This window comes from Cervus elaphus, chromosome 18 (assembly GCF_910594005.1).
Source record: "Cervus elaphus chromosome 18, mCerEla1.1, whole genome shotgun sequence".
Lineage (NCBI taxonomy): Eukaryota > Metazoa > Chordata > Mammalia > Artiodactyla > Cervidae > Cervus > Cervus elaphus.
Window position 1 is genome coordinate 79524687 of NC_057832.1, and position 27898 is coordinate 79552584.

The 27898-nt window shown below is 39.0% G+C and overlaps 1 protein-coding gene across 14 annotated transcripts in view; it reads left to right on the forward strand.

Moving 5' to 3' along the window:
• Positions 1 to 27898, forward strand: part of ADAM22 (ADAM metallopeptidase domain 22) — a 224978-nt gene that overhangs the window by 19813 nt on the left and 177267 nt on the right. For all 14 annotated transcript variants that reach the window (XM_043872822.1, XM_043872825.1, XM_043872824.1 and 11 more), the window contains exon 3: positions 18410 to 18486. In XM_043872822.1, the coding sequence (XP_043728757.1) occupies positions 18410 to 18486 (77 nt within the window). The remainder of the gene's footprint in view (positions 1 to 18409; positions 18487 to 27898) is intronic.

Here is a 27898-nt window from a genome sequence, read left to right on the forward strand (position 1 = left end):
TTAACACTCAATCATCAACCATGTGTTTCTGAATTTCCAACAGTTTTCAACAAACAGTCTTTCCAAAATCTGTTATTCTGAAGTTAATTGTTTGTGTTGTTTCTCTTTCTCAGGAAATAATTGAGTTCGAAGAAGCCCGTATGCTTTCCTTTTAGCATCATATGCTCCCTGCAGAAAGTTCGGCAAAGAGGAGCTCTAAGTGCAGATATTATTGTTGCTGGTGATGTTAGTGATGTGCGTATGTAAGTGTGTGTATATCTGTCTGGAGAGTCTTCATGGAGTAGCCCATCTCTGTCGGGCCACTGGGTCTGTTTTAGTTCTCACATTTCCCTGAAAGAGAGAAAAACCTACACTTGTCTCTGCACCTCTGGCCCTTGTGCAGTTGGGTATTTTAGTTATGTTAGAGCTATTAATCATGCCTTTTTATAGCTCTTGTTCTCTGCAGTGTGTTTTCACTAGAACTAGAGAGTCTTGATTTCTCTTTTCCTTGTTCTATCTTTGAATAATGAGGGAGCTGAGAAGACCACAAATATTTAATAGACTTAGATTCTGTTCCTTTTCTTATAAAGTTTAAACTTGCCAGCTTTGCAATTGAAACTTTTCCATTGCTTCCTTCATTTTTCAGATTAAGGCTCCATAACCGTTTTGGGCAATATTAACATAGGATGTGTGTGTGTGCACGTGTTTGCACACGCATGGATGTGTGTGATGGGATTATTTCCTGTGATTTCATGTGTGAGCTGACATTTTAAAAATTTATTCCCTGAATATTTATTTAGGGCCTACTATAGGAAAGCACTATCTGGCTTTTTGGGATATATAAATGAATTAAAACAAATTTGTTTCTTCATGGGACTTATGTTCTAGTAGACAGGCAAAACCATTATAAATGATAAATTATTTAGTATAGCAGGAGGTGATAAGTAGCATGAAAAACAAAATTAAAAAGTACAGCATTGTAGTCTCAAGGGAATTGGGGTAGTGGGTTTGGACACGTACACGTGGGGTATAAAAGATTTTCACAAATGCTGGTCGGGGTCCTTGGCTAAGAGGAGACTCTGCCTTGGGCCCGCCGGTGTAATAAACTGCACTCCACTAAAAAAAAAAAAAAAAAGAGTACAGCATTGTAATGGATATTGGGAGTGCCTGCCAGGGGTGTGGGGAACATAGATTGTAATTTTCCATAGGATGATGCAATAGATCTAAGAAAGAAGGTGACATTGGGAAAAGCTTGAAGGAAGTGGTAAGTGAGCCAGGCTCTTCCGAGGAAGAGTATTTCAGTAGGGGAGAACAGCTGGTACAGTGACCCTGAGGGTAGAGCATGTCTATCAGGTATGAGTAACAAGGCTACTCCAGAGAAGATGGGTGATGGAAGATCTCAGTTAAAACTGTACTGGGGGAAATATTTTAAAATATCCATATCTCTGGCAATATTTTCCATTTCATTCTGTGCTCTCTCCAAAGAAGACCACACATATTTTCACTATAGTATTTGAATGTAATCTGTTCCCTACCCCCAATACAATGCACTTGGATTCTTTGCAAGACAGTATTACTTTAGGTTGGTAGGTAGGTAAGTAGGTTTAGTCATTTAGTCATGTCTGATGCTTGCAACCCCATGGATTGTAGCCCTCCAGGCTCCTCTGTCCATGGGATTTCCCAGACAAGAATACTGGAGTGAGTTGCCATTTCCTTCTCCTGGGGATCTTCCCAACCCGGGGATTGAACCAGCATCTCCTGCATTGTCAGCAGATTCTTTACCGACTGAGTCAGCAGGAAGCCCAAGTATTTGGTAAACTTAAGTGTACTTCCCTTTTATGTTTATACTTGCATGGCCATGGATCACTCTGTAGGATGTTTTACCCTGTGTAGTTGGTACATATTTTTAGTGCTAGCCTGTTATAAAGCGTACAAAGTAGCAGATAGTTTCTGCTGTGCCTAACAGAGGAGAGGCATACTTTCAAGTCATTTTTGAACATATCCTGTTTCACAAAGAGAGGAAATAGGTCTAAATTACATTAAGAGAGTTCTGTTAGCTATTGACGAGGAAAAAGATAATTCAGCATTGAGAAAAACTACAATTAAAGGTTGTCTCAAAAATGTACAAAATAGTCTCCACAATCATTTTCTCAAGATGGTTTTGAGTAGATGTTTGTTTCTTTCTCAGGTGAGAAATGAGTAACATAACTCACTGAGGTTCCCTAAAACTCAAAGTTTCATCCTTCTCCCTCTGAACTACAGATAATGCATATTGCAAGCCATGTAGCCAAATGGCTACAAATACACCAACAAATGTTGGTTGAATAAAATGAGCACAAGGTCCCTGGTAAGAAATTTTTAAGCAGAATCAAGAGAGCATATTCTGTTAAAGCTTTTACCCTGTATAACGGTGATGGTGCTTACAAGCTGCTAGAGAACCAAACAAAGAAACCAATAAAATGATTGGTTTGTCTAACCATATGAAAGCAACCCTTATTAGGGTGATATTTCTGAGAACTACTTTCCAAAATGGAAAGTAATTCAGAACTTGCAAAATAATGTTTGTTAATCTTATTGTCAGATAAGTGTTGTCAGAATTATTTTAAATTTGTAAGTGAGCATGTGTCATGTGCCAAGGGAGGTACTCAGTGTTGGGAATACATAGGCGGTTGGTCCAGAGTTGAGAGTGGAGGGTAATATAGCTGTGGGGCATGGACCTCAAGAGAGAGGAGCAGAGGAACTGTCATCTGGAAGTGGCTGGAGGGAAGCAATAATTCTAGGGAATTCCTTGGTGGTCCAGTGATTAAGACTCAGGGTTTTCACAGCAGTAGCCCGGGTTCAATTCCTGTTGGCAGAGATGAGATCTGGGAGGATGTACAGCCAAAAAAAAAAAAATCTGACTCTGGATATAACACAGAATTCACTCCCTCTCTCTCTCACACACACACTCAAACTTCACACACACACACACACACTCAGACTTGTGCTGCTCATGCGGTGTAATAATAATAGCTTCAAAGGATCTAGACTTTCTGTGTACTTTACAGGCATCCAGTCTTCTCAGCAATCTTCAGAAGTTGATGCTACTGTTCCCATCTACTAAATGGAGAAACTGAGGCCCAGGGAGCTTAAATGACTTGCCCAAGATCATTCACTTTGGGAAGGGGTAGAGGGAGGCTTTGCAACAGGAAATTTGGCTCTAGAATCTGGAGTCTAAGTCGCTACCCTCTGCCACTTTTTGTAAATAACTGCTCACAGTTTTAAAAGAGAGGGAAAACTCTTTAGGACAAAAGAGCTTGGTTCTGGGTTATGTTACTGCCTTGTACAAGAGTAGTAACATGTTTTACTAGACAATAAAAATCTGTAGACAGGGGTTGTATCTTTCTCAGAGTCTGTTGTGGTTCACACCTAGGGATTCAGAATGGGATGGTTATGGAGGTGGAACCTGCCAGGAAGGCCAGAGAAGGACAAAAAGGTCGGCTTGGTGGCAGCGTGCTGAGGATGCTTGTACTGGGAACATTTTGATCAAGAGTCTTTGCCAGGAGGCAGCTTCCCAGAAACTCAGTGGGGAGAGTTCACAGGGACGACCTACACTTCTCAGAAGTAAAGAAATTCTCCCAGGGTATCATTTAATAAATTAATTGAAAAGTGAACTGTGTGTGTTACTTCAAGGTATGCATTTGCTTCAGAGCAACAAGAAGTTTAAAAAGAAAACAACACAAAACTGTTATAAAGGGAACAGAAAGAAAGGCTGTGCCCAGCCCTTTTCCTTTGTAAATGAGAATCAGGGTATCTTGCAGAAATCCTTTCTTTAACCCAGCATGTCAGTTGCACAGAGGCCTCGTTAAACTGCCGTAATTTGCCCTCAATAGAGGCAAGAACTAGAGAGTTTGGTTTATTCAGCTTTCTGTCAAAACGTATCAACAGCATAGAAACCTGGGTCATGTATGGAACACTGGAAACAGTTGAGTGCCCCTGCATGCTTGCTCTTTTGTTAAGGCTGAGAGTTGAAGCGAGGAAGATGTGAATAGCTCTAAACAAGCTATTGCCTCCCAAGCTCCACTGACCTGCCTTCACAAGGTCGTGACTCCTTGTGATCCTATCCGTGTGTCCTTTCTGGCTTTTTTTTTTTTGCCAGCCATACGGGTTGTAGGATCTTAGTTCTCCACCAGGAATTGAACCCAGGCCCCCAGCAGTGAAAGCATGGTGTCCCAACCATTGGACTGCCAGAGAATTCTCTATCCTTTCCCTTTCTAACACAGAGGAGGGCATGATATCGTTCCTATCTAGAGTAGAGATCACGCCAGTGAAGCACAGAGTGGTTAGGGACTTCCCTGACTGTTGAGTGGTTAAGACTTCATGCTTCCAACGCAGAGGGACATGGATTTGATCCCTGGTGGGGGAACTGAGATCCCACAACCTGTGCGATGTGGCCAAAAAGAAAAAGAAAAAAAAGGAATGATCAGACCAGGATTTTGTTTTCTTTTTATATGCAGAGACAAATTCAAAACAATAGTTCGAAATCTCAGAAATTTTGTTGTGTTATTTTCCTGTAATGAAGACATTTTGGGCCTACGGGCTAGTCTACATTTGATTCTGACTTTATATCACTAGATACTGTTAGCTTGTCCTAGGTCGAGACGCCCTCCAGTGAGGATCTATTTCCTGTCTTTTTTTAGGGCAGCAGCTATTCTTTCTATCAGATCTTTTTAGAGTTGGACTCACCAGCACTTACAGAGTTTATTTGTTTCAAGTAGTATTTATTTTCTGGGTTACCATTGGCTACAAGCTATGGTGTGTACACATGTACCCAAGTACATGCATGTGCAAGCATTATTGGATGTACAATGGATAACGCTGACTTGGTTTGGTGAGTTTTTCTGTCTCAATAACAGTATCTCTTATTAGAGATAGAAATTCTGCTATAAGAGATTATTTGCAGTCAATGTATTTAAAAATTTATTTTTATGAACAGCACTGATCTATTTAATATCCTTTGTACATTCACACCTGAGTGTATTTTAAAAATACAGAATGTCATCCATGTATAGATGTGTAAGTTTTACTCAATGAAAAATTATCTTGATTTCACTGACATAAATATTTTCTTCAGATCACTTTTAATATATCCAAAGAGCCCATTTAAATGGTGGTCTGTGTACATGAAGTGTCAACAATATTTAATCTAGTTTTCATCGATTCTGTTATGTACCTTTTAATTTTGAATGGGTAACAAGTACATTGGGGATTTTGTAAAAATGCAGATTCTGATTCAGTAGTTCCAGTGGGCCTGAATTCCACTTTTTTTAATAAGCTCATTTAACTAGTGCTGCCACAATCTCTGGTTGATTAACCACAATTTTAAATAGCAGAGACCATAATAAGGAACACAAAACATTCATATTTAACTTTGAACTTAAAATGTTTTATGGATTTTATGCATCTAATAGAATAGTAAGCACAACAACAATACTTTTTGAATATTTACTATGAACTCTATGTTTCTAACTTTCTTGCATAGTATTGAATGCATCACATAAATAATCACATAAATATTTAAAGAAAACTATTACTGTTCCTTTTTTTCAGATATTTTGTCAAAAACTCAGTAAACATTAGAGCTTGGGTTTTATTCTAGTTCACTTGAACTACAATCTATCTAAAAAGAACACTGAGAAATATGCAAACCCAATCTTAATTAACATTTACAGTCAATGTATTTTTAAAAAGCATTTTACTTTTCCAGGGAAAGTGTTTAGTGCTAAGGATTAAGTAACATATTTGATCTACTTATCATAGGGGCCAGTAGCCACTAGTGCCAATAAATAATGGAAGTGTAAGAAAAAGTAATTTCTAGAGTTTCTTTTATTACTGTTGTCCAATAGAGTAATTTCATTGTTTTGCTACCTTTTAGATAGTTCCTAATAATGTGCTTTAAATTTTTCACTCTTTCTTTCTTTCTTTTTAAATTGGAGGGAAATTGTTTTACAGTGTTGTATATTTGTTTAAATTCAGATGCTTTTGAAGTTTATATCCAAAAGAGACTATAGACCAGATAGTAAAACAAAAATTTTCTCATTTGCATTTTCTAATAAACATGCACCATGAATGATTTTTTTTCAATTCCCCTGTAATTTAAGGGCAAGGAGTTACTCTTCAAAGCAGCTTGGAGACACCAATTGGTAGTATGTGGAAGCCTATCAGTTTAAGAATTTGCTGGACACATTCATGTCATACTAAATCTCCATAGCAAATTCTTGCTATGTTGTAACCTATGTATGCATTGAAAGAAGACGTGATTTTGAGACATGGTTTCCTCAGTGATCCTCAGTGATGACTGGTAATCTGCATACTTTCTCTCAATCTCTCTGTGTCTCATACACACACACACACGCAAATGCACACACACATATCCATTCCTTCCTTCACTTTGAAACTATGATAATTGAGGTAACTGGTATGTTCTTCCAACCAATCTTCATTCTAACTACTTGGGAATCCCTAGAAATAAATAGGTCGTTTTGCAGGGGTTTGTATTCATTTTATGTCCCAATAAAGAAAGCATTATCTATCAAGTTACAGATAAAAAACAAACATCTTTTGAGGATCCTTGATGTTAGAGACTTCCCTTTTCTTCTTTTTCTTTTATGCTGAATCTTTGTTCTTGAAATATTTTACTTAGATTATTCTCAGCTAAGTTTTTGGAAGGGCTTACCTGGTGGCTCAGACAGTGAAGAATCTGTCTGCAATGTGGCAGACCTGGGTTTGATCCCTGGATTGGGAAGATCCCCTGGAAGAGAGCATTGCAACCCATTCCAGTATTCTTGTCTGGAGAATCCCCATGGACAGAGGAGCCTGGTGGGCCACAGTCTATGGGATCTCAAAGAGTCGGACACGACTGAGCAACTAAGCATAAGCATATGTTTTTGGAAAACTTGTTTAGTTGAAATGATAAAGAAAGAATCTGGTCCTTTTAAAGTTTATACATATATATATGTATGTATGTATATATATATATATATATTATGTGTGTGTGTGTGAGCAGAAAGTCTCTGTAATTATGTAGTGTTAGTCTTTAGTTCTAGGAGAGAAAAAACTTTCTTACCTTATGTAAATTTTTTCTTAAAGAAAATGCCATGGAATTCTTATGTACCAGTATTCATCATGACATTTTGGTCAGTGATTTCTTTCTTCTAATTCTGGGAGCTGGCCCTTTCATGTATTGAGCCTTAATTCTCAGATGCCTCTGATATCCATAAAAGGAAGATGAAATTAAGCAAGCAAGCAAACAAAAATCCATTCATATAACAACTGCTTGAAGTGAATCTTGATGTGAAGAACTCACCATTCTTAATTTTATTCTTTGGACTTGACCTCTTTCTGATGTTGCCTCCAGGAAGGACTGTGACCCAGCTGGCAGAGACAACCTTTATTTCCAGGCCTGCTTTTAAAATTATCCGATTTAGAGCTGAACTGACTAGTCATTCATTTGATAATGTAATAGCTTAACTGCCTCTCCCCTCCTCTGCTCTTTTTACCTGTCTCTTATTTAGCTCTCAGCAGTCACACTATGCTTTGCAGCAAGCTTTTATATATTTTTTCACCATAAACAAAAATTTTAAAGTATTTTTCTCGCAGCATCCTGTAATTCATACTATTTTCAGTTATCATTTGGGGAGAAACAAAATGAGAAAGCTTTAGTAGCTCCATAAATGAAATGTCAGGTCAGCAGTGGGGCCAGGAAGACCTGTAATCTTTCTCCTAAGCCTTTCTTGCATTAAGGGAAAGTATCAGTTTCTCAGGACTGGTTCATCTGTGGGATGTTGTCTGCTGATTTTATAGCATTCAAACATTGGGGTTCCTTGGACTCAGATTTAATTACAGCTCAATATGACTACATATTGTATTGTTCTCAGGCTGCTAAAGATCATAAAGATCTGATTCTACTTTCAGGCTTGTGTGAGTAAGCGTTTTCTTGTTCAGGACCGAAATGAAGTCCTAGTAATGGGCAGTTAATGGCCAAGATGATGGAGAGACTGATTTATCAGAATATAACAGAGCATAAATAGGTAATGAGGCTGCCTAACTTCCTGAATGGAGATGAGAAAATCAGAGCTGATGCCAGTGTCTGCCCAGCACTCTCCCGCCCCAGCTTGTTGGAGCAGCAGCCACTGGAGAGAAGGGTCCTTGGCCAGGAGGGCTTTCAGTGACATCAGAACTGGAAATTCAGTAAGGCAAATTGAGAGCATGCCTCCTAAGATGTGTATAACTGAATCACTCTGCTGTAGACCTGAAACTAACCCAGCATTTTTTATCAACTATACTCCAATATAAAATTTTATAAAATGAACTTATCTAAGAAAAGCCATTTTTTTGGATGGTATGTGTCGCTTCACCTTGCCGTTCCTGGGTGCTGAGATCTGCATAACATAATATTTGTTCTTGGATAACACATCCCTAAACAGGTGCATGTCCACAACAATGGGACATGTTTGCATCAGTTGTAAAGTTTTTCACAGCAAATAATAGCAAGAATTGGTATTTGCATGCATTATAGAGCAAGTTCAACTAGAGAGGAATTCCATGGTAATTGATTACGTGCTAGACCCGCATGGAGAGCTCTTTAAAAATTTTCGTGGGAATTCCAATCTAGTGCTCCTTTCCCTTCTTCTTCTTTTTTTTTTTTTTTTTTAAAGTTTTTTGAGCCTGCTGTGTGCAAAAGAGTATGCTAAGGTGCTTGTAGAGATGTTTCTGTAAACTTCTTGGCTTTCAGTTTATCTGGAAGGCCACCAGATGGAATCTCTTTTTCTTCTTCTTTTTTTTTTTTTTTTTGCCTTTTCTTACTGTCCCTTTCCTTTTTTTGATTTTAAACTTTTAAAACATTTATATTTTGGTTGAATTCAGCAACAAAATTCAAGCAGTAAATTGTCAAAAGAACATACATTTTTCTTGCAAGAAATATGTGAGAATTTGGTAAGTAGATCATTATTTCAAAACTAAACATATTTTAGCATAAACTGTGAAGAGACGGGAAAGGAGCTATTTATTGAACATTTGTCATCTCAAAGGCTTTTACATCCATTTCTTATTGTTTCCAGGATAAAGAGTACATTTCTTACATTGTTTTATGCTAGTGGTTCTGAACCCTTGGCCACCTCAGAATCACAGGGTAGTTCTTTAAAAAATACTGATGCCCAGGATCCATTCTAGACTAAAAGAATTAGAATCTCTGAGTTTGGGGCCCAGGCATTAGTATTTTTTAAAAAAATATTTCTGAGAAGATGTGCTCCATATGTATAATAGAATATTACTCATCCATAAAAAAGAACAAAATTGGGTTATTTGTAGTGACGTGGATAGACCTAGAGTCTGTCATACAGAGTGAAGTAGGTCAGAAAGAGAAAAACAAATATCATATATTAATGGATATATATGGAATCTAGAAAAATGGTATTGATGAACCTATTTGCAGGGAAGCAATAGAGATGCAGACAGAGGCTTGTGGATGCAGAGGGAAAGAGGAGGGTGAGACAAATTGGGGAGTAGCATTGACATATATACAATGCTATGTTCAAAATAGCTAGCTAGTGGAAAGCTTCTGGGTAACACAGAGAGCTCAGCTTGTTGCTCTATGGTGACCTAGAGGGGTAGGATGGAGGGAATGGGAGGGAGGTTGAGAGGTCAGGAGGAAGGGGATGTATGCACACATGTGGCTGATTTGCTTCATTGTACAGCAGAAACTAGCACAACATTGCAAGGCAATTATACTCCAAAGAAAGAAAATAAATACATAATAAAAACAAATCAAGAGCTTTCTGAGCAAGCCTTATATGCAATCTTCGGCCTGCATATGTAGCCTAATACATGGGCTTCCCTGGTGGCTCAGACGGTAAAGTGTCTGCGTGCAATGTGGGAGACCTGGGTTTGATCCCTGGGTCGGGAAGATCCCCCGGAGAAGGAAATGGCAACCCACTCCAGTAGTCTTGCATGGAAAATTCCATGGATGGAGGAGCCTGTTAGGCCACAGTCCATGGGAATCATAAAGAGTCGGACAGGACTGAATAACTTCACTGGTTCACTGGTTCAATATGCAGTCAGGATTGACAACCACTTATTTGGAAATTTTTTGCCATTGGGATTCTAGTCTTTTCTCCTACAATAGATGCCTCCCATTCTCTGTCTCAGGAATATAGCGTTTCCTTCAATCCCTGAAGGTGCTGAGTTATTTTCTATTTTTGTGTCTTTGTAGGTCCTTTATTAGGAGTGCTTTCCCCTGCATTCTTGGTCTGAGGAGTACCTCCTCAACTCTCTGTAATCCTATGGTCAGAGGCCTGCTGTTGTATCTTTTACATATATCTGTTATTGGACTTGAAGAGATCTTTAGTCTTTCCTATCCTGTTGTTTTCCTGTATTTCTTTGCACTGATCACTGAGGAAGGTTTTCTTGTCTCTCCTTGCTATTCTTTGGAATTCTGCATTCAAATGGGTATATCTTTCCTTTTCTTCTTTGCCTTTCACTTCTCTTCTTTTCACAGCTATTTGTAAGGCCACCTCAGACAACTGTTTTGCCCTTTTGCATTTTTTTTTCTTAGGGATGATCTTGATCGCTGCCTCCTGTACAATGTCATGAACCTCCGTCCATAGTTCTTCAGGCATTCTGTCTATCAGATCTAATCCCTTGAATCTATTTGTCACTTCCACTGTATAATTGTAAGGGATTTGATTTAAGTCATACCTGAATGATCTAGTGGTTTTCCCTACTTTCTTCAATTTAAGTCTGAATTTGGCAATAAGGAGTTGATGATCTGAGCCACAGTCAGTTCCTGGTCTTTTTGCTGACTGTATAGAGCTTCTCCATCTTTGGCTGCAAAGAATGTAATCAATCTGATTTCGGTGTTGACCATCTGGTGATGTCCATGTGTAGAGTCTTCTCTTCTGTTGGCTTATTTAAATTACATGCAGAGTACATCATGCAAAATGCTGGGCTGGATGAAGCACAAGCTTGAGTCAAGATTGCCAGGAGAAATATCAATAACATCAGATACACAGATGACACCACCCTTATGATAGAAAGCGAAGAAGAATTAAAGAGCCTCTTGATGAAAGTCAAAGAGAAGAGTTAAAAGCTGGCTTAAAACTCAACATTCAAAAAATGAGGATCATGGCATCTGGTCCCATCACTTCATGGCCAATAGATGGGGAAACAATGGAAACAGTGACAGACTATTTTCTTGGGCTCCAAAATCACTGCAGATGGTGACTGCAGCCATGAAATTAAAAGATGCTTGCTCCTTGGAAGACAAGCTATGACCAACCTAGACAGCATGTTAAAAAGCAGATACATTACTTTGCCAACAAAGGTTCATCTAGTCAAAGCTATGGTTTTTCCAGTAGTCATGTGTGGATGTGAGAGTTGGACTATAAAGAAAGCTGAGCACTGAAGAATTGATGCTTTTGAACTGTGGTTTTGGAGAAGACTCTTGAGAGTCCCTTGGACTGCAAGGAGATCCAACTAGTCAATCCTAAGGGAAATCAGTCCTGAATGTTCATTTGAAGGACTGATGCTGAAGCTGAAACTCCAATACTTTGGCCACCTCATGCGAAGAACTGACTCACTGGAAAAAACACTGATTCTGGGAAAGACTGAAAGTGGGAGAAGAAGGGGACAACAGAGGATGAGATGGTTGGATGGCATCACCAACTTGATGGACATGAATTTGAGCAAGCCTTGGGAGTTGGTAATGGAAAGGGAAGCCTGGCATGCTGCAGTCCCTGGGACTGCAAAAGTTGAACACAACTGAGCAACTGAACTGAACTGAACTGATTATTGGACTTTGAAATATTTTGTAATATTTTGGCTAATGATTTCTCTTTTTGACTGTGAGTTTTCTGGGTGCCATGTCTGACTCTTTTTTGTTTTCCCAAGGCCCTATGTATTTCCTGAGGTATGGTCAGTGCTTCACAAAGGTCGAATAGATTGTAACTTATCCTTCAGTTTTCACAATAAAGCTATAGAAGTGTTTATTATTATTTTTGATCTTTTAGAGGCAGAGACTTTCAGTTCAGAGACATTAAACAATTTGCCCTAGTTTGTTCCATTAATAAATGGAAGACCTAGAATTCAAAACCAGTCTGCTTGGCTTTAAAAGCTATGTTTTTTTGTTTTCTGTCATTTTGTTTTAACATATTCTGTTGTTGAACACTATTTGGTTCTTACAATATTAAATGTAGAGGGTTGGATTTTAAGAGCACTGTGGTTAAAGATAGTGTGTAAAGTAAGTGTCAAATAAAATGTAGATTATGACAACTATGGGTATGATTGAGTTGACCAGATGAAAAGAGGGAGGTATTTAACATAGAGTCATAGATACAGAATTATGGATAGAAAGCAATACTGTTCTCACATATATTCTATTAATTTATGTATTAAGTAGATCTACTGAGTATAATGCTCTGTTAAAAATGCTGTTGTTATACAATTCTGCTGCAATAAGTTCCATATCTTAGCTAAGTAGACAGGGGAAAGCTATATTATTGATGTGGTTATAGGAAATTCTAGAATGAGGGATCGTAATGTTAATAAGCTATATGTCTCTTTGAGCTGTTTTGTCAGAAGTCCACATAAAGCAGTGGAGTAATTACAGAGAGGTTATGGTGATTCTTCAGTTGCCTTGTCTGATGTAGAAAAACAGGGAAAATAGATAAAGCTAATTAGTGGTATTTTTGTTTTTTATTGAACTCAAAGTATTGGATACAAAAATTTACACTTGTATTTTTTAAAAAACAAAGTAGAAGCAATCAAACATCAAAAAGAATTTAGGATGCAGAATAGCTGAACACTCTTTACATGCATTGAAGACTTCTTTTTAATTTTGTTAATTATTTACAGATGTATCCTGTTGCACAATACCGTGTGACTCTCACTCCACTAATATTCATTGATTCATTATTTAGGTTGGCTTAATTAAACTACCTCTCTTTCTCCTTGTGTCAAAGTTCTGATTCTGTGGAAGTTTTAGTGCATCTTTGCTTTTAAAAAAAGCTTGTAAATAACAGAAGCTCGAAAAGTTAATTTATAGCTGCTCTTTGGAATCTGTAGGTTGGCCCTAGTTCATTGGCTCTGGGAGAACTCAAGAGAAAAAGACAGGCTGCCAAGAAGCAAAATGCATGAGGAGCATGGAGGTTATATTAACTTCACATTTAAATGTTAGCTCTTGCCCGTGAATAATAAACAGGCCTCAATCTGGGGATTGTATCAGGTTTTCTGGTCCTAAAATCCTATGATTCATTTTTGAAATTTGAAATTTAAATTATCCTTATGTAATTATATTGATTTATTAAGTTTTATTGCCATCTGGATAGTTATTTTATATTTTTCCATTTCTCTCCCTCAGTCTTTTTTCATAGCTATGATCAAAATCAGCCTCACTACTTAAAACACAAGCATTTCACCATTACCTTTGTAATTTTGTTCCCTTAAACTGGTTTCTATGTGTGTTGTAAACTATAATTCTTAATTTCTAAGGCTGTGGTTTGTGTCAGATGTAGTAATGTTTTTGACTTTTCTGATGGAGTCAAGAGTTTGTCATGGTTTGATTGTCTTCTCGTGTGCTCTAAAAGTGCTCTTTAGAACCCAGGAAAATCTGCAAGCACCTCCAAGCTGCAGAATGAAAGCAAAGAGATGAAGCGTGGTGGGAAAGACCTGCCAGGAGGTGAAATGCTGCCCTACTACCAATATGATTTGGAAATGACATTGCCCACATGCCTCAGTTTCTTTATTTGTAAAATAAGGATGTACCTTAAATGAGCTCCAGAGGTTCTCTCAATGCTATTCTATGGTAATGAAGCACTTAAAATTTTAAAATCACAAGTCATTCTTACATAGTAATTGGAAAAAGTGCATTTCTGCAAAATAATAATTTTTAAATGTCTCTAAGAGTCATTGCTACCTTTGAATCTTCTAGTTAAAGTTAATAAATATTAGAATTAGGGGAGCAATATATGTTAGGCACTCCCCCACCAAAATAAAGAGGAAAATCTTGAGTAGATTAGTTTCCTCTTCTTAAATATTTTCTTTTCCTTTGAGCTAAGAAGGTAAGGTTTAAGATTAACTTTCTGTGAGCTGTCCTGGCTCACTTCAAAAGTGTTGAGTAGTAAGCTGGATTGTTAATATTGCCTGAATTCAGTGTAATTCTACTTAATTTAGTATTTCTCCAAGCTAACCTGAAGAAGCAAATACGTTTCTTCTCTTTGGCCTACTGGTTAAGTCAGACATATGGGGATGGCAAGTACCAGAGTGGTAGGAGATTATCCAGAATGCAAGGAAAAAAAGGCTAATGTGTATTCCAGCAATCACCATTGCAAGTTTGGTTTGGCTGGGAAGTCCTATATTTGGAGTTCTATTTGTTTGTCGGTTTGTTTTTTGTTTTTGTTTTGGCCAAACAGCTTGGCATGTGGGGTCTTAGTTCCCTGACCAGGGACTGAACTTGCACCCCTTGCAGTGAGAGCGTGGATTCTTAGCCTCTATACCTTCAGGGAAGTCCCCCCTGTGTTTGGAGTTTGATCCTTGTGCCTTCGTGAGCATCAGTGCCTTGTTTGTGAGTGTCACTGTTGCAAGTGCCTTGGTTTTTAACCAAGCCATGGAGGAAAATGACATTGAATACTGATGCAATCAACTTGTTATTGGAGTTATTTTCCTAAACGTTCAGGGACATTGCTAGTGATGCTACATTAGTTTCCCATGGCTGCTTTAACATGTCGTACTGAAAACTTAATGTTGTAAAACAACTGAATTAAGTGTCTTGCAGTTCTGGGGATCAGAAGCCTGAATTGGGTCTTAAAAGGCTAAAATAAAGGTGTTCTCAGGGCTGGGCTCCTTCTGGTGGCTGGGAATTGGCTCTAGCTTTTTCCTTTTTCTTGTTTCTAGAGCCACCAGCATTCCTTGGCATGTGGTCTTTTCCTCACCTCAGTTTAATCTCTACTTCCATTATGACAGGGCTTCCCTGGTAGCTCAGCTCGTAAAGAATCCGCCTGCAGTGCCGGAGACCCCAGTTCAATTCCACAGTCAGGAAGTTTCCCTTGAGAAGAGATAGCCTACCCACTCCAGTGTTCTTGGGCTTCTCTGGTTGTTCAGATGGTAAAGAACCTGCCTGCAATGTGGGAGACCGGGGTTCCATCCCTGGGATGGGAAAATCCCTTGGAGGAGGGCATGGCAACCCACTCCAGTATTCTTGCCTAGAGAATCCCCATCATATTTCCTTCTCTGACTCTGAACTTTATAAGACTGTGGTGACTACACTGGATCCACCTGGATAATCCAGTATCCTCTCCCCATCTCAAGGTCCTTAACTTAATCACATCTTCCAAAAGCCCTTTTGCCATGTGAGGTAACATGTTCATAGATTCCAGAGATTACAGTGTGGGCATCTTTGGGGGCTGTTATTCTGTCTGTCGTAGACCCCTTTTAATCATTCAGGTCATCACCCAGATGTTACCTCCTCAGAGAGGCTTCCATACCACCAAAACCCCATCTATTCTGGTTCCTGTGTACCCTGTTTTATTAAATCTGAGAACAGTGTGTTTATATTTCAAATTTATTTTTCATTTTGTGTCATTTTATTTAACTGTCACTTTCTGTCTCCCTCCACTAGAGGATAAGCCCCACTAGAGGGAAAACATGGGCAGCCTTCTTCACCACTTTGTCCCCCAAATCAAAGGCATTCCAGCACTTGGAAGACTCTCAGAAGATTATTTGTTGAATGAACCAATTTGCATAAAGTCTAAGGAAGCCTGTCTTACACTAAAACACTATTAATATAATCCTGTTCCTTTTACTATCAATAATACAAACATTTTTCACTAAACAGCAGTTAACCATGCTGTCAATAGATTTCTTTTTTGAATTCAAGTCACAGGTTTCTCCTTGGGACTTTAGTGATGTCAATAAAATAAAAGTACCAGCTGTAAACTGAAGCTGCAGGAATAAGAAAATATAAGAATTAAACAGAATTAATACAAATTGTAAGTATTGACATGTTAGTCATTCAGTCATGTCCAACTCTTTGCAACCCCATGGACTGTAGTCTGCCAAGCTCCTCCATCCATGGAATTCTCTAGGCAAGAATACTGGAGTAGGTTGTTATTTCCTCCTCCAGGGGATCTTCCTGACCCAGAGATTGAATCTGGGTCTCCTGCATTGTGGTCAGATTCTTTACCAACTGAGCCAGCAGGGAAGCCCCACCAGGGAAGTCTTGAAAGGTGGGTAAGAGCCACTTCTGGGAAATGGCCTTGGTAAAGATCACCACCTCAGGGTCTGGTTTTTAAAAGCACAAGTGAGGAGAGCTACATAAAAGGTTGGAATGCACAAAACTTGTGGAATTAAAGAGTAGAAGAGAGAACTGAGTGTGAATGGGATACGACTGGGTCCCTCGGGACTTGTTTGCTGTTACGTCTGAGGTGGGGAATGATGATTGTGGAGGCTCTTGATATGCAGAGAGAGAAAGCTTGTATTTGATGTAGTAGAAAATATAGGACTTACAGTTAGGATTTTATTTTGGTAAGGAGTCAGTTTTTTTTTTTTTTTTTAATTGGAGCATAATTGTTTTGCAGTGCTGTGTTTCTGCAATACAACACTGTCAATCAGCTATATATATATATATATATATATATATATATATATATATATATATATATATATATATATATATATTCAGGCTTCCCAGATGACTCTAGTGGTAAAGAATCTGCCTGCCAGTGCAAGGGAAGCAAGAAACATGGGTTTGATCCCTGGTTCGGGAAGATCCCCTGGAGTAGGAAATGGCAACTCACTCCAGTATTCTTGCCTGGAAAACCCCATGGACAGAGGAGCCTGGAGGGCTGCAGTCCATGGGGTTGCAAAGAGTCGGACACAACGGAGCAACTGAGCACTCATACATATATCCCCTCCCTCCTGACCCTCCCTCCCTTCTCACCCCGCATCCCACCTCACTAGATCATCACAGATCACTGAGCTGAGTTCCCTGTGTTATGCAGCAGCTTCCTACTAGCTATCTATTTTCACATGGTAGTGTCAGTTTTAGAAAGCTCAAAGGAGGATATGAGCTGTGGCATACATGGAAATGAAGAGTAAGGTGTGGCTCCAAGAACTATCATAGAAGAGAAGTCAGAATTTGGTAATAACACAGGGTGTTAATTGGGAACAGTGCGTAGTTAGGGGGTTGAATGTTTAATGAGGCTAAGAACTATCCAGAGAGTTCTTCTCCCTTGTGATTTCATGAGGATCAGAATGTGTTAGCATTCTCCCATGCCCGTTTATTTCAAAGACTTTAAAACTGAAGGGCTATCCTTTGATTCCAGAAAGCTTTATGATTATTATGCTCTCTCCTTTCTCCTCATACCATAGTTTGATGAGAGTAGAAATCCCAGGTATGACTGAGGTGCCCTTTGTGTCCCACAGAATCCTAGGATGACCCTTACTGAGACGCTCTGGTTCTTGGGGAGCAGCACCACCATCTCTCTCACATGCTACATAAATACAATTGCTCAGATGGTTTACATCTCTAAAATAGTGTTTGCTTTTTTTTACTGAAGGAATTATACATGCTTACTGCAGGAATTATACATGCTTATTGTAGAAATTTTGGATGCTATAGACAAATATAAGCCAAAAAAATCAAATAATTTTTAGTTCTACTGCTTAGGTATAGTTCTGTTTTATGAGGAGTTGGAATAAATAGTTTTGCTTACTCTTTTCAGTTAATGCATGTGGTTTTTCAATATGTTAATATTGTTGGTAACACTATGTTTTTTAGAATCCCTTGTGATTTTCTCTGGGAGTCCCTAAAATGGCATAGGAAATAGTGATGGGTTTTCCCAGTAAAATTTTAATGGGTGATGTTTGCAGTAGATGGGCGAGGGTTCAGTTTTTCTCTTAGGAATTGCAGAAACCTTGATGAAATCCCATTTGGTAAATTAGAACAGAACTATTACTTTTAAAGTATGTATTTGAGATAGGATGAAAAGGGTTTTTTAGATGTTTAGATATCTTCCTTATAATAGATCACATTCATCATACTAATCTAGTCTGGCATTAACTTATTTTCCCTATTTCTTTTTTAATATGCAAAGCTTAATTTTAAAGGAGTCAATCATTTAAACCAGAATGAAATGTAGTTCAATTTTCTTGGAAATGAAATATTTAGTTACTTGAGATAAAGCAGGAAGGGAGGGTACTTGCTTTCCTTGGTTAAGTGGTACTTTAGATTAGTGAATGGCTTTAAAGAAGGTAAAGTTTTACTTTGTTTTTATTTCACTTCCATGTTGAATTGGTTTTCTAATTTATATTATAAAACTTTCAGATGATCATGAGATATGCTTATCATCAGATCTCCATGGCTGCATAATAAATTCCTCTTATCTTTTTGATATTGCAGTTGACTCACGTTGACCAGGCAAGCTTCCAGCTGGACGCCTTTGGAACATCTTTTATTCTTGATGTCCTGCTAAATCAGTAAGTCTTTCCTGAGCTGCACTCACTGTTTTTAGATACACATTGAATCTACTTTCTTATCCTTCTGTAAAGTTTTGTTTGCTTCCTACATTTTACATCATCTTCCTGTAACAGTTTATAGTTGTTTAGTCACTAAGTCAAGTCTGACTCTTTGCGACCCCATGGACCATAGCCCACCAGGCTCCTCTGTCCATGGGATTTCTCAGGCAAGAATACTGGAGAGGGTTGCTAGTTCATTCTCCAATAACAGTTAAATGCTACATTTAAAACTATGGTACCTAGTGACTGTAAGTTATAAAGTCTGGTAAATAACAGAAAATGGATATTCACTTGAAGTTAAACAAGTATAACAGTTTCAAGAATGTAAAATTGAGGGAAATACTTTAATATTTTGCATTGTTTTGTTCTTTGATTATGTATATTAAAAAGTGTAACAAAATTGTATTTCTACAATACCGATTAAAATAGTTTATTTCTTATTTTTAAAATTAAAATAGTTTATTTCTTATTTTTAAAATTCATGGCTTAGAACATATATGTTAGATATTTTATACTATACTATATTTTTTAGGGTGTGAATTTCAATTTCATAGGGTGTGAATTTCCAATTTCATAGGGTGTGAATAAGATTGTATTAATATGATCTGTCTTATATTCCTCCTTGATGTAAGTAACATAAAATTTATGGTTGTATGATGCATTTTGGGCTTTCCTGGTGGCTAAGGATCTGCCTGCCAGTGCAGGTGATGTAGCTTTGAGCCCTGGATTAGGAAGATTCCCTACAAAAGGAAATGGTAAGCCACTCCAGTATTCTCTCCTGGAAAATCCCATGGACAGAGAAGCCTGGCGGGCTACAGTGCATGGAGTCACAAAAGAGTTGGACACAATTTAGTGGCTAAAATAACAATGACTCATTTCAGTTTTTCAGCAATTTTGACGTCATAAAGTTTTTTAAAACTCATTATGAAGCAGTGCATGCTCCTTAGAAGAATACTGAAAGAGCAGAAAAACCATCTCATATAATTTTACCACTTGGAGACTGATTGCCCTGTTTTAAGTTACCATCTGTGTGCTTACCCCCCATCCACCCTGCTACCTATTCTTCCCTGCTTAATTTAAAAAATAGTATTATCACCATTTAATATAAAGTTTGACTCATGAAACGGACATTTTTGCAGGTCAAAAATTTGATGAGCAGCATTGTTGTATGGTCAACTAGTTCTCTATATTTTAATTTTTAACTAATTTTTGTTGTTGGTCTTTTTCCTCCCACTAGAATTTAAGCTCCTTGAGGACTGAGATTTATTTTCCTTACTGATGTATCCTTAGCACAGGATAGGCACTAAATTCTAGAATGCAAAGTCATATTGACATAGAAACCAAAGGCTGGAGTAGGCCAGGAGATAGAGGAGATGACTGATGAGAGTGGAGACTGTCAGTTGGGCAAGAATGAAGCAGCAAAAAAGAAAGATATCAGGGATTACTGGTGGTACCGTGGTTGAGACTCTGAGCTTCCACTTCAAGGGGAAATTCCCTGGTTGGGAACCAAGATCCCATATGCCATGCAGTGTGACCAAAAATTTAAAAAAATAAAACATAAAAAAGAGAAAGAGGGCAAGTGTTTTGGACTGGCTTCTAAAAGCAGAGATATGTATCTGGGTATGATTTGGAAAGTCTGGGTATGGTTTGGAAAGACTCTTTATTTTAATGACTCTTTCCCATCCTTCCTTTAAATCATTGTTCCTGGGAATAGCTCCTGCCTTGTTTTCTGGTTTCTGACAGTGGTAATGCCTTGACTTTCAGTACCCCAATGAAGAAGGGATATTTATTCATCTTGCCCAAGTCACCTCACTTCCTCTGGAGACATCTGAGCCCTAAAGCATTCTGTTCCTGAAGGAGAAACACATATGGCCATACTTATCAGAGCATGAAATTTCTTTTGAGAGAGGGGCAAGAAACTCCATCCTTATTGCAGTACAAAGGATAAAATAATGGCATAAATGGTAAATAGAGATTGTTTGGACTGAAATATATGCAACCTGTGCTTTGTTCTATTTTTTGCCTGTTATCTATATTAAACATAGGTGTTAAGTATCTATTTTCTTTACGTTGTATGATCTAGAATGATTTGATACAAAGGCTTTTTTCCTTATTTTTATGGAGAATGTTTTTATTTCATGGTTTCACTTTATATATTATCTTGTGGTTACACTGGTTAGGGAGCAGAAAGATGAAAAATTATTTTGCTCTTTAATCTTTTCCTTCTTTCTTTCTCACTCTCCTTTCCTCCCTCCCTTCCTCCATTGCTTTCTTTATCCTTCTTTCTTTCCTTCCTTCCTTCTTTTTTCTCATTCATAGGTGTCATAATATTTATTTAACATACTTTTAAATTTACTTTTTCTTCTTAGGTTTTTAAAATTGAGATAGAGCTGGTTTACAGCATTATAGTAGTTTCAGATACGCAACATAGTGTTTCAAAATTTTCATAGGTTATACTCCATTTGACATTATTATAAAATAATACCTATATTCCCTGTGCTGTACAATATATCCTTATAGATAATTTATTTTATACATAGTGATTTGTATCTCTGAATCCTCTATCCCTGTGTTACCCACCCCTTTCTTTGCTAGCCCCACTGGAAACTACTAGTTTATTCTGCTGCTGCTGCTGCTAAGTCGCTTCAGTCATGTCTGACTCTGTGCGACCCCGTAGACGGCAGCCCACCAGGCTCCCCAGTCTCTGGGATTCTCCAGGCAAGAACACTGGAGTGGGTTGCCATTTCCTTCTCTAGTGCAGGAAAGTGAAAAGTGAAAGTGAAGTCGCTCAGTCTGTCCGACTCTTAGCAACCCCATGGACTGAGCCTACCAGGCTTCTCCATCCATGGGATTTTCCAGGCACTAGTTTATTCTAAATATCTGTAAATCTGTTTCTGTTTTGTCATATTGATTCATTTTTAAATTTTTTTTATTTTTCAGGTTCCACGTATAAGTGATAACATAAAGTATTTGTCTTTGACTGACTGATTTCTTTAAGCATCATAGGCTCTAGGTCCATCTATGTTGTTGAAAATGCGAAATTTCATCCTGTGTATATGGTGAACTGGTTACTTTTCCCACTGTTGGAGAATTGGCCTTTTGTAGTGTTCTAGAGAGAAGGCAATGGCACCCCACTCCAGTACTCCTGCCTGGAAAATCCCATGGATGGAGGAGCCTGGTGGGCTGCAGTCCATGGGGTTGCGAAGAGTTGGACAGACTGAGCGACTTCACTTTCACTTTTCACTTTCATGCATTGGACAAGGAAATGGCAGCCCACTCCAGTGTCCTTGCCTGGAGAATCCCAGGGACGGGGGAGCCTGGTGGGCTGCCGTCTATGGGGTCGCACAGAGTCGGACACGACTGGAGCGACTTAGCAGCAGCAGCAGCAGCAGCTCAGGTCATCACTGCTGTGTGCTCTAGGGGTTCTCCCTCTGTGGGCTGTGTGGGTGCTTCTGATGTAGTGTGCTGACTGACTACTCTGGGCATGCTGCTTGACATGACTGGCCGCCCTGTTGAACTGGTTGCCCCTTGTGTGGAGGCTTCTGGCTACTGGCTGGCGGGGCCAGGTAATGACAAGGTTGGCTGTAGTGCTGGCTTACTGATGAGTGGAACTGGGTCCCCAGGGCCCTGACTGCAGGGCCCTGGGAGGCCCAAGGCTGGTGGGTGGGGCTAGCCCCTAGGACCACTGTCTGACTGTCTGCCAACCATTGGCCTGTTGGTGGGCAGGGTCTAGTCCTGGGGTCTCTGGCTACAGAATCCAGGGGTCCCAGAACTGGTGTTACGTCACTGTTGGTTGAGGCCAGTTCCTGATAGAGCTGCTGGGGGGTCGAGGATGTCCTGAAGTTGTGTTTCCCTACTGGTGAATGGAGCCAGACTAGGGGTGAGGGGCGAGGGGAGGGGCGGATGTTGAGGGTTGGGGAGGAGGGGGCGTGGCCGGGAAGCAGATTCTGGGGCTGGTGTGGGCAGAGCGGAATCCAGGCGCCTCTGGCTCCAGGACCCTTGGTGTTCCAGAACTAATGTTTGCACCCTGGTGTGTGGAGCCAAGTGGGGTCCCCTGGTGGATGCACAAAGCCGTGTCCAGGATTGGCTATGACTCAGTGGGTCTTGAGGCAGCTAGCCTCCTGGTGGTGGGGCTGTGTCTCCTCCTGCTAGTTGCTTGGCCTGAGATGTTCTAGTACTAATGCCTACAGGCTGGCGGGCAGAGCTGGGTCTTGGAGCTAGTAAGCTAGAGGGAGGATTCCAGAGTAGTTCCCACCAGGGCCAGTGTCCACATGGCAGAACTTGCTCCTCAAAATGACTGCCACCAGCATCTCGGTGCCTCCTGTCTCTCTGGAGCACTGCAAAATCATCAGGTAGGTCTGATGCAGGCTCCTTTCAAATTATTGCTTCTGCCTTGGGTCCCAGAGCACGTGAGATTTTGCGTGTGACCTTTAAGAGTGGAGTCTCTATTTTCCTCAGCCCTCTGGCTTCCCCCAAAAGTAATCCCTGCTGCCTTTAAACCCAGACATTCTGTAGGTTCATCTTCCTGGCTCTGGACCCTTGGGCTGGGGAGCACAGTGTGGGGCTCTGATTCCTCACTCCTAGGGGACAGTCTCTGCAGTTATAGCTCTTCTCCCATTTGTGGTTTGCCCACCCACTGCTGTGGCTGTCAACTATATGGCAACTGTCACCTCTCCTACCTGCCTCTGCGGTTTCTCCTTTTTATCTATAACTGTAGAAGATTTTTTCTGGTAGGTTCTGGTCTTTCACATCAGTGGTTTCTCTGTAAATAGTTGTCATTTTGGGATGCCCTTGACAGCAGGTGAGCCCAGGGTCTTCCTACTCCACCATCTGGGGACTTCTTCAACCTAAGCTGTTTGCTTTATGAAGAAATTCCAGGGCTGTGGAACAGGTAGGGTTTTTTTTTTTTTTTTTTTTTTTGGTCTTGTTTTAAACTGGAGGCAAATTAAGTCCTTGTGTAGCTGAATTCCAGTTGCAGAATGGATCCCCAAAATATGTATTTTTAGATTGGAAGGAAGGAAAAGTGTCATTATATAATACTCCTTCTGAATGTTCAGGAAGCAAGTTTGTCTGTAACCAAATTATATAATAGTTCAATCGTTGGGTCCTAACTCATACAGGCAGCAGATAAAGACTATGGGATGGTTAAAAGTGAAAAGAACAGTCAGTTCCTGTGTTATCAAGACTATGAAGGGTGGGAAGCAGTTCTCAATGACTTTAAGGGGTCATACAGTTGTGGAATTTCACTCTTTTGGACAGATATGTTAATAAAACCAAACATATGCCTGTCCTGACCTGATTTGGCCTGGTCAAACAAGTCTTGAGGCCAACACTGGATTGTTCCAGAGGTCAGCAACTGGTGTTACACTTTACTGTGAACCATTCCTCAGAAAGAAAAGGCTTAATAAAGACATTTAACTCTATTATTGAAACAATTCAGGCCAAGTCTGTTCCTGTAACTCTCTCCTTTCTTCTTCAAGAAGTAGATGATTAAACTGTGTAAAGGAATGCAGAAATACTGGAAAAAATTTTTTTAGAACTCCTTGATTTTTTTCTACAATAGGTGGCCTGACAGCAATAAACCACACATACACATTCCTGTATACCCCACACCCCACACCATGCAAGAAGCAAATATTCCATGTGAACTGTGGTTGGTTGTTCTAGGATGTGAAACACATAACAGTAAAGAGAGAACCCATCTGTTTTTTGTCGATGATTTTTTAAAAAATTTATTTTATGTTGAATTATAGTTGATCAACAGTGTCGCAGTTTCAGGTGGGTGTACTGGAAAGGGATGCAGTTATACACATATACATGTATCAATCTTCTTTTTCAAATTCTTTTCCCATTTAGATGATTACAGATTATTGAGTAGAGCCCTCTATGCTATACAGTAGGTCTTTGTCGGCTATCTATTTTAAATATAGTAGTGTGTGTGCATTTGGAAGAGATTCTGCTGTCCAGCTATCCGATCTTAGGATGATCTAACTTGTAAATTTTGACTTTTTAAAATAGATTGTTTCCTCTTCATCTTCTTACATCAATAACAACAAAAAAACAGTTTCTCTCACTCTGTGATTCTTTTTTTAATTAAAATTCTTTTTATTGAAGTATAGTTGATTTACAATTTTTAAAAAATTTGTTTATTTAAATTGTAGGCTAATTGCTTTACGATACTGTGGTGCTTTTGCCATACATTGACATGAAACAGTCATGGGTGTACATGTGTCCCCTCGACCTGAACCCCCCTCCCACCTCCCTCTTATATCAGCTTTTTCTCTGACTTCACCAGGGCACTGGGGGTAGGGAGGGCACCAGAGACTCAAACGTAACAGTAGATGGTGGTAGACGGATTGCCCATGCAGATAGGAGGTGATGTAGAGCCAGGGTTTGGGATGGGGATGTGGTGGGAGGAGAAAAAGGAGAAAGCTTAGACAAGGAACACCCAAATTCTATTCAGATGGGCAAGTCCAGTCTTCTTTCATTTAAGGGAATCACAGAAAGCTTAGACAAGGAACACCCAAATTCTATTCAGATGGGCAAGTCCAGTCTTCTTTCATTTAAGGGAATCACATGCTTGCTTTCCACTGGGACTCTTGAATTTGCAATAAAACTAGGAATCACGATAAGTAAAAGACAGGGCATGAATTCAATTGGAACTGAAGGTTAAGTTTGGAAGTCTCATTTACTTAACCATGTCCTATTTTCAGTGTGGTAAATAAGATGTTTACGGTGTGGATAAAAATAAGTGAGGAGGATAAGATTATAATTAAATGATGGTGTTATGTGATGATAAAGAATAACATAAGAGATTTCTCACTGTTACTAATAAATCTGTAACTGACTATCTTGGTTATGGTAAATATTTGTTTATATGTACATTTAATACAAGTTATTGTGTAGAACACAAATCTGTGTTGAATAGTTCTTATCAATAATGGTCCTTACCTTCGTTTTGTACACACACGTAGGTGTATATAAATATATGTGCACATACGTGTATATATAAGATGCATGCACATGTATGTACATAACACATACGAGTGCAGACACACATGTGTACATAATTCATATGTATAAATGTGTGTTCATTTTTAAACCTTTAGTAAATGGTAAGAGTTCGTTCCTCATCTTCCTTCGATAGAAATGAGGGAATAAGTATCCTATTCTTAGGGGGCCTGCATTCTAGTAAAAAAGCAATGAACATGTTAACAAACAAAGTAATTTTGGAGAGTGACAGTGCCATTAATAGCAGGTGCCTGAGGTGGAGGTGAGGATGCTGTCTGAGCAGTCTTTCCATCCATATCACTGTGATTCTTGCTGTTGGTTTTTTTTAAATTTAAGCAGCAGTTGTTATCAGGCCATCTCTAAGAAGATGACATTTGACTGTAAGGGCGGAGAGAACAGTGCATGTCAAGACCTGGAGGCAGGAGTAAGCTTAGTGTGTTTGAGAGACAGGAAGATGGCTTAGGAGATTGGAACAGGAGCCAAGAGGTTATTAAATGAGGTTGATGGTGTGTGTGTTAGTTGCTCAATCATGTCTGACTCTTTGTGACCCCAAGAACTGTAGCCTGCTAGGCTCCTCTGTCCATGGAATTCACCAGGCAAGAATACTGGAGTAGGTAGCCATTCCCTTCTCCAGGGGATCTTCCCAGCCCAGGGATCAAACCCAGATCTCCTGCATCGCAGGTGGATTCTTTACCATATGCACCACCAGGGATGGTAGAGAGAGACCCAAATCATGTAGAAAAGTAGAAGGATCCTCTTAGGCCACAGGAAAGACTTTGAATAATAGTCTAAGCAGACATAACTAATATTTTCTACACCATAAGTTACATTATTCACTCATTTACATACTAACTTATGATCCTTTATTCATCATATTTAGTTGTTGTATATTTTACTCTCTTCTCAAGGCAATCTCTTCTAAAGATCTGTTCATTAGTTATTGGGCCTAGTACCACTATACTATTTATCATAGCTTTTTAAAGTGTTTTAACATCTAGCATGATTAGTTTCATTTTGCAAAATTTCTTAAGATATTTTTGCCTGTTTTTAGTTGGAAATTTAGCGTAATTTTGTCACTCTCTTTTTGGAATTTAATTGGACTGCCACTAAACCTATAATTTAATTTGAGAAAAGTGCACCTTTTATGGTACGAAATCTTTCCATCCATATCATTGTGATTGTTGTTGTTTTTTAAATTTAAGCATCTTTTTTTCTGTCTCGCAGTACAATTTAGTACTTTGGTTTTGGTAGATCTTACACATTTCATGTAGCACATATTCATGGGAATTATGTTTTTTTGTTGCTACTGTGGAGATTTTTTCCATTATATTTTATAATTAATTACTGGTATCATTCTTAATATTGCTAGTGGCTATTCATTGTTTCTTTGGATTTTCTAGTTTGATAGTAACATGACTGGAAAATCATGAGAGCTTTAGTTTTCTTTCCAAGATGATAGTTATTACTGCTACACACTCTAGTGCTTTTTCTAGAAGTTCCTGAACTCTATTATTTGATGATAATAACATTTTTCTCTTGGTTCTTTTGATGATAGGAGTATCTCTAGAATTTGCTGTTAAGCAGGATGTTGATTCTTGATTTTTGAGAGCTAGTCTTAATCATGGCATCCAGTCTGATCACTTCTTGGCAAATAGATGGGGAAACAATGGAAACAGTGACAGACTATTTTTTTGCACTCCAAAATCACTGCAAATGATGACTACTGCCATGAAATTAAAAGATACTTGCTCCTTGGAAGAAAAGCTATGACAAACCTAGACAGCATATTGAAAAGCAGAGACATTACTTTATCATCAAAGGTCTGTCTAGTCCAAGCTATGGTTTTTCCAGTAGTCATGTATGGATGTGACAGTTGGACTATAAAGAAAGCTGAGCACCAAAGAATTGATGTTTTTGAATTGTGGTGTTGGAGAAGACTGTTGAGAGTCCCTTGGACTGCAAGGAGACCAAACCAATCAATCCTAAAGGAGACCAGTCCTGAATATTCATTGGAAGGACTGATGCTAAAGCTGAAGCTCCAATTGCTTTGGCCACCTCAAGTGAAGAGCTGACTCATTTGGAAAAGACCCTGATGCTGGGAAAGATTGAAGGCAGGATTAGAAGGGGACGACATAGGATGAGATGACTGGATGACATCACTGGCTCAACGGACATGAGTTTGAGCAAGCTTCGGGAGATGGTGAAGGAGAGGGAAGCCTGGCATACTGCAGTCCATGGGGTAGCAAAGACTTGGATACAATTGAGTGAACAACAAAGTCTTTATCATGTTAAACCAGTATCCCATATCTTGTTTAAGTTTTTTGCTTTTTTTTAAAGTAAAGAGTATTAGATTTTCTTGAAT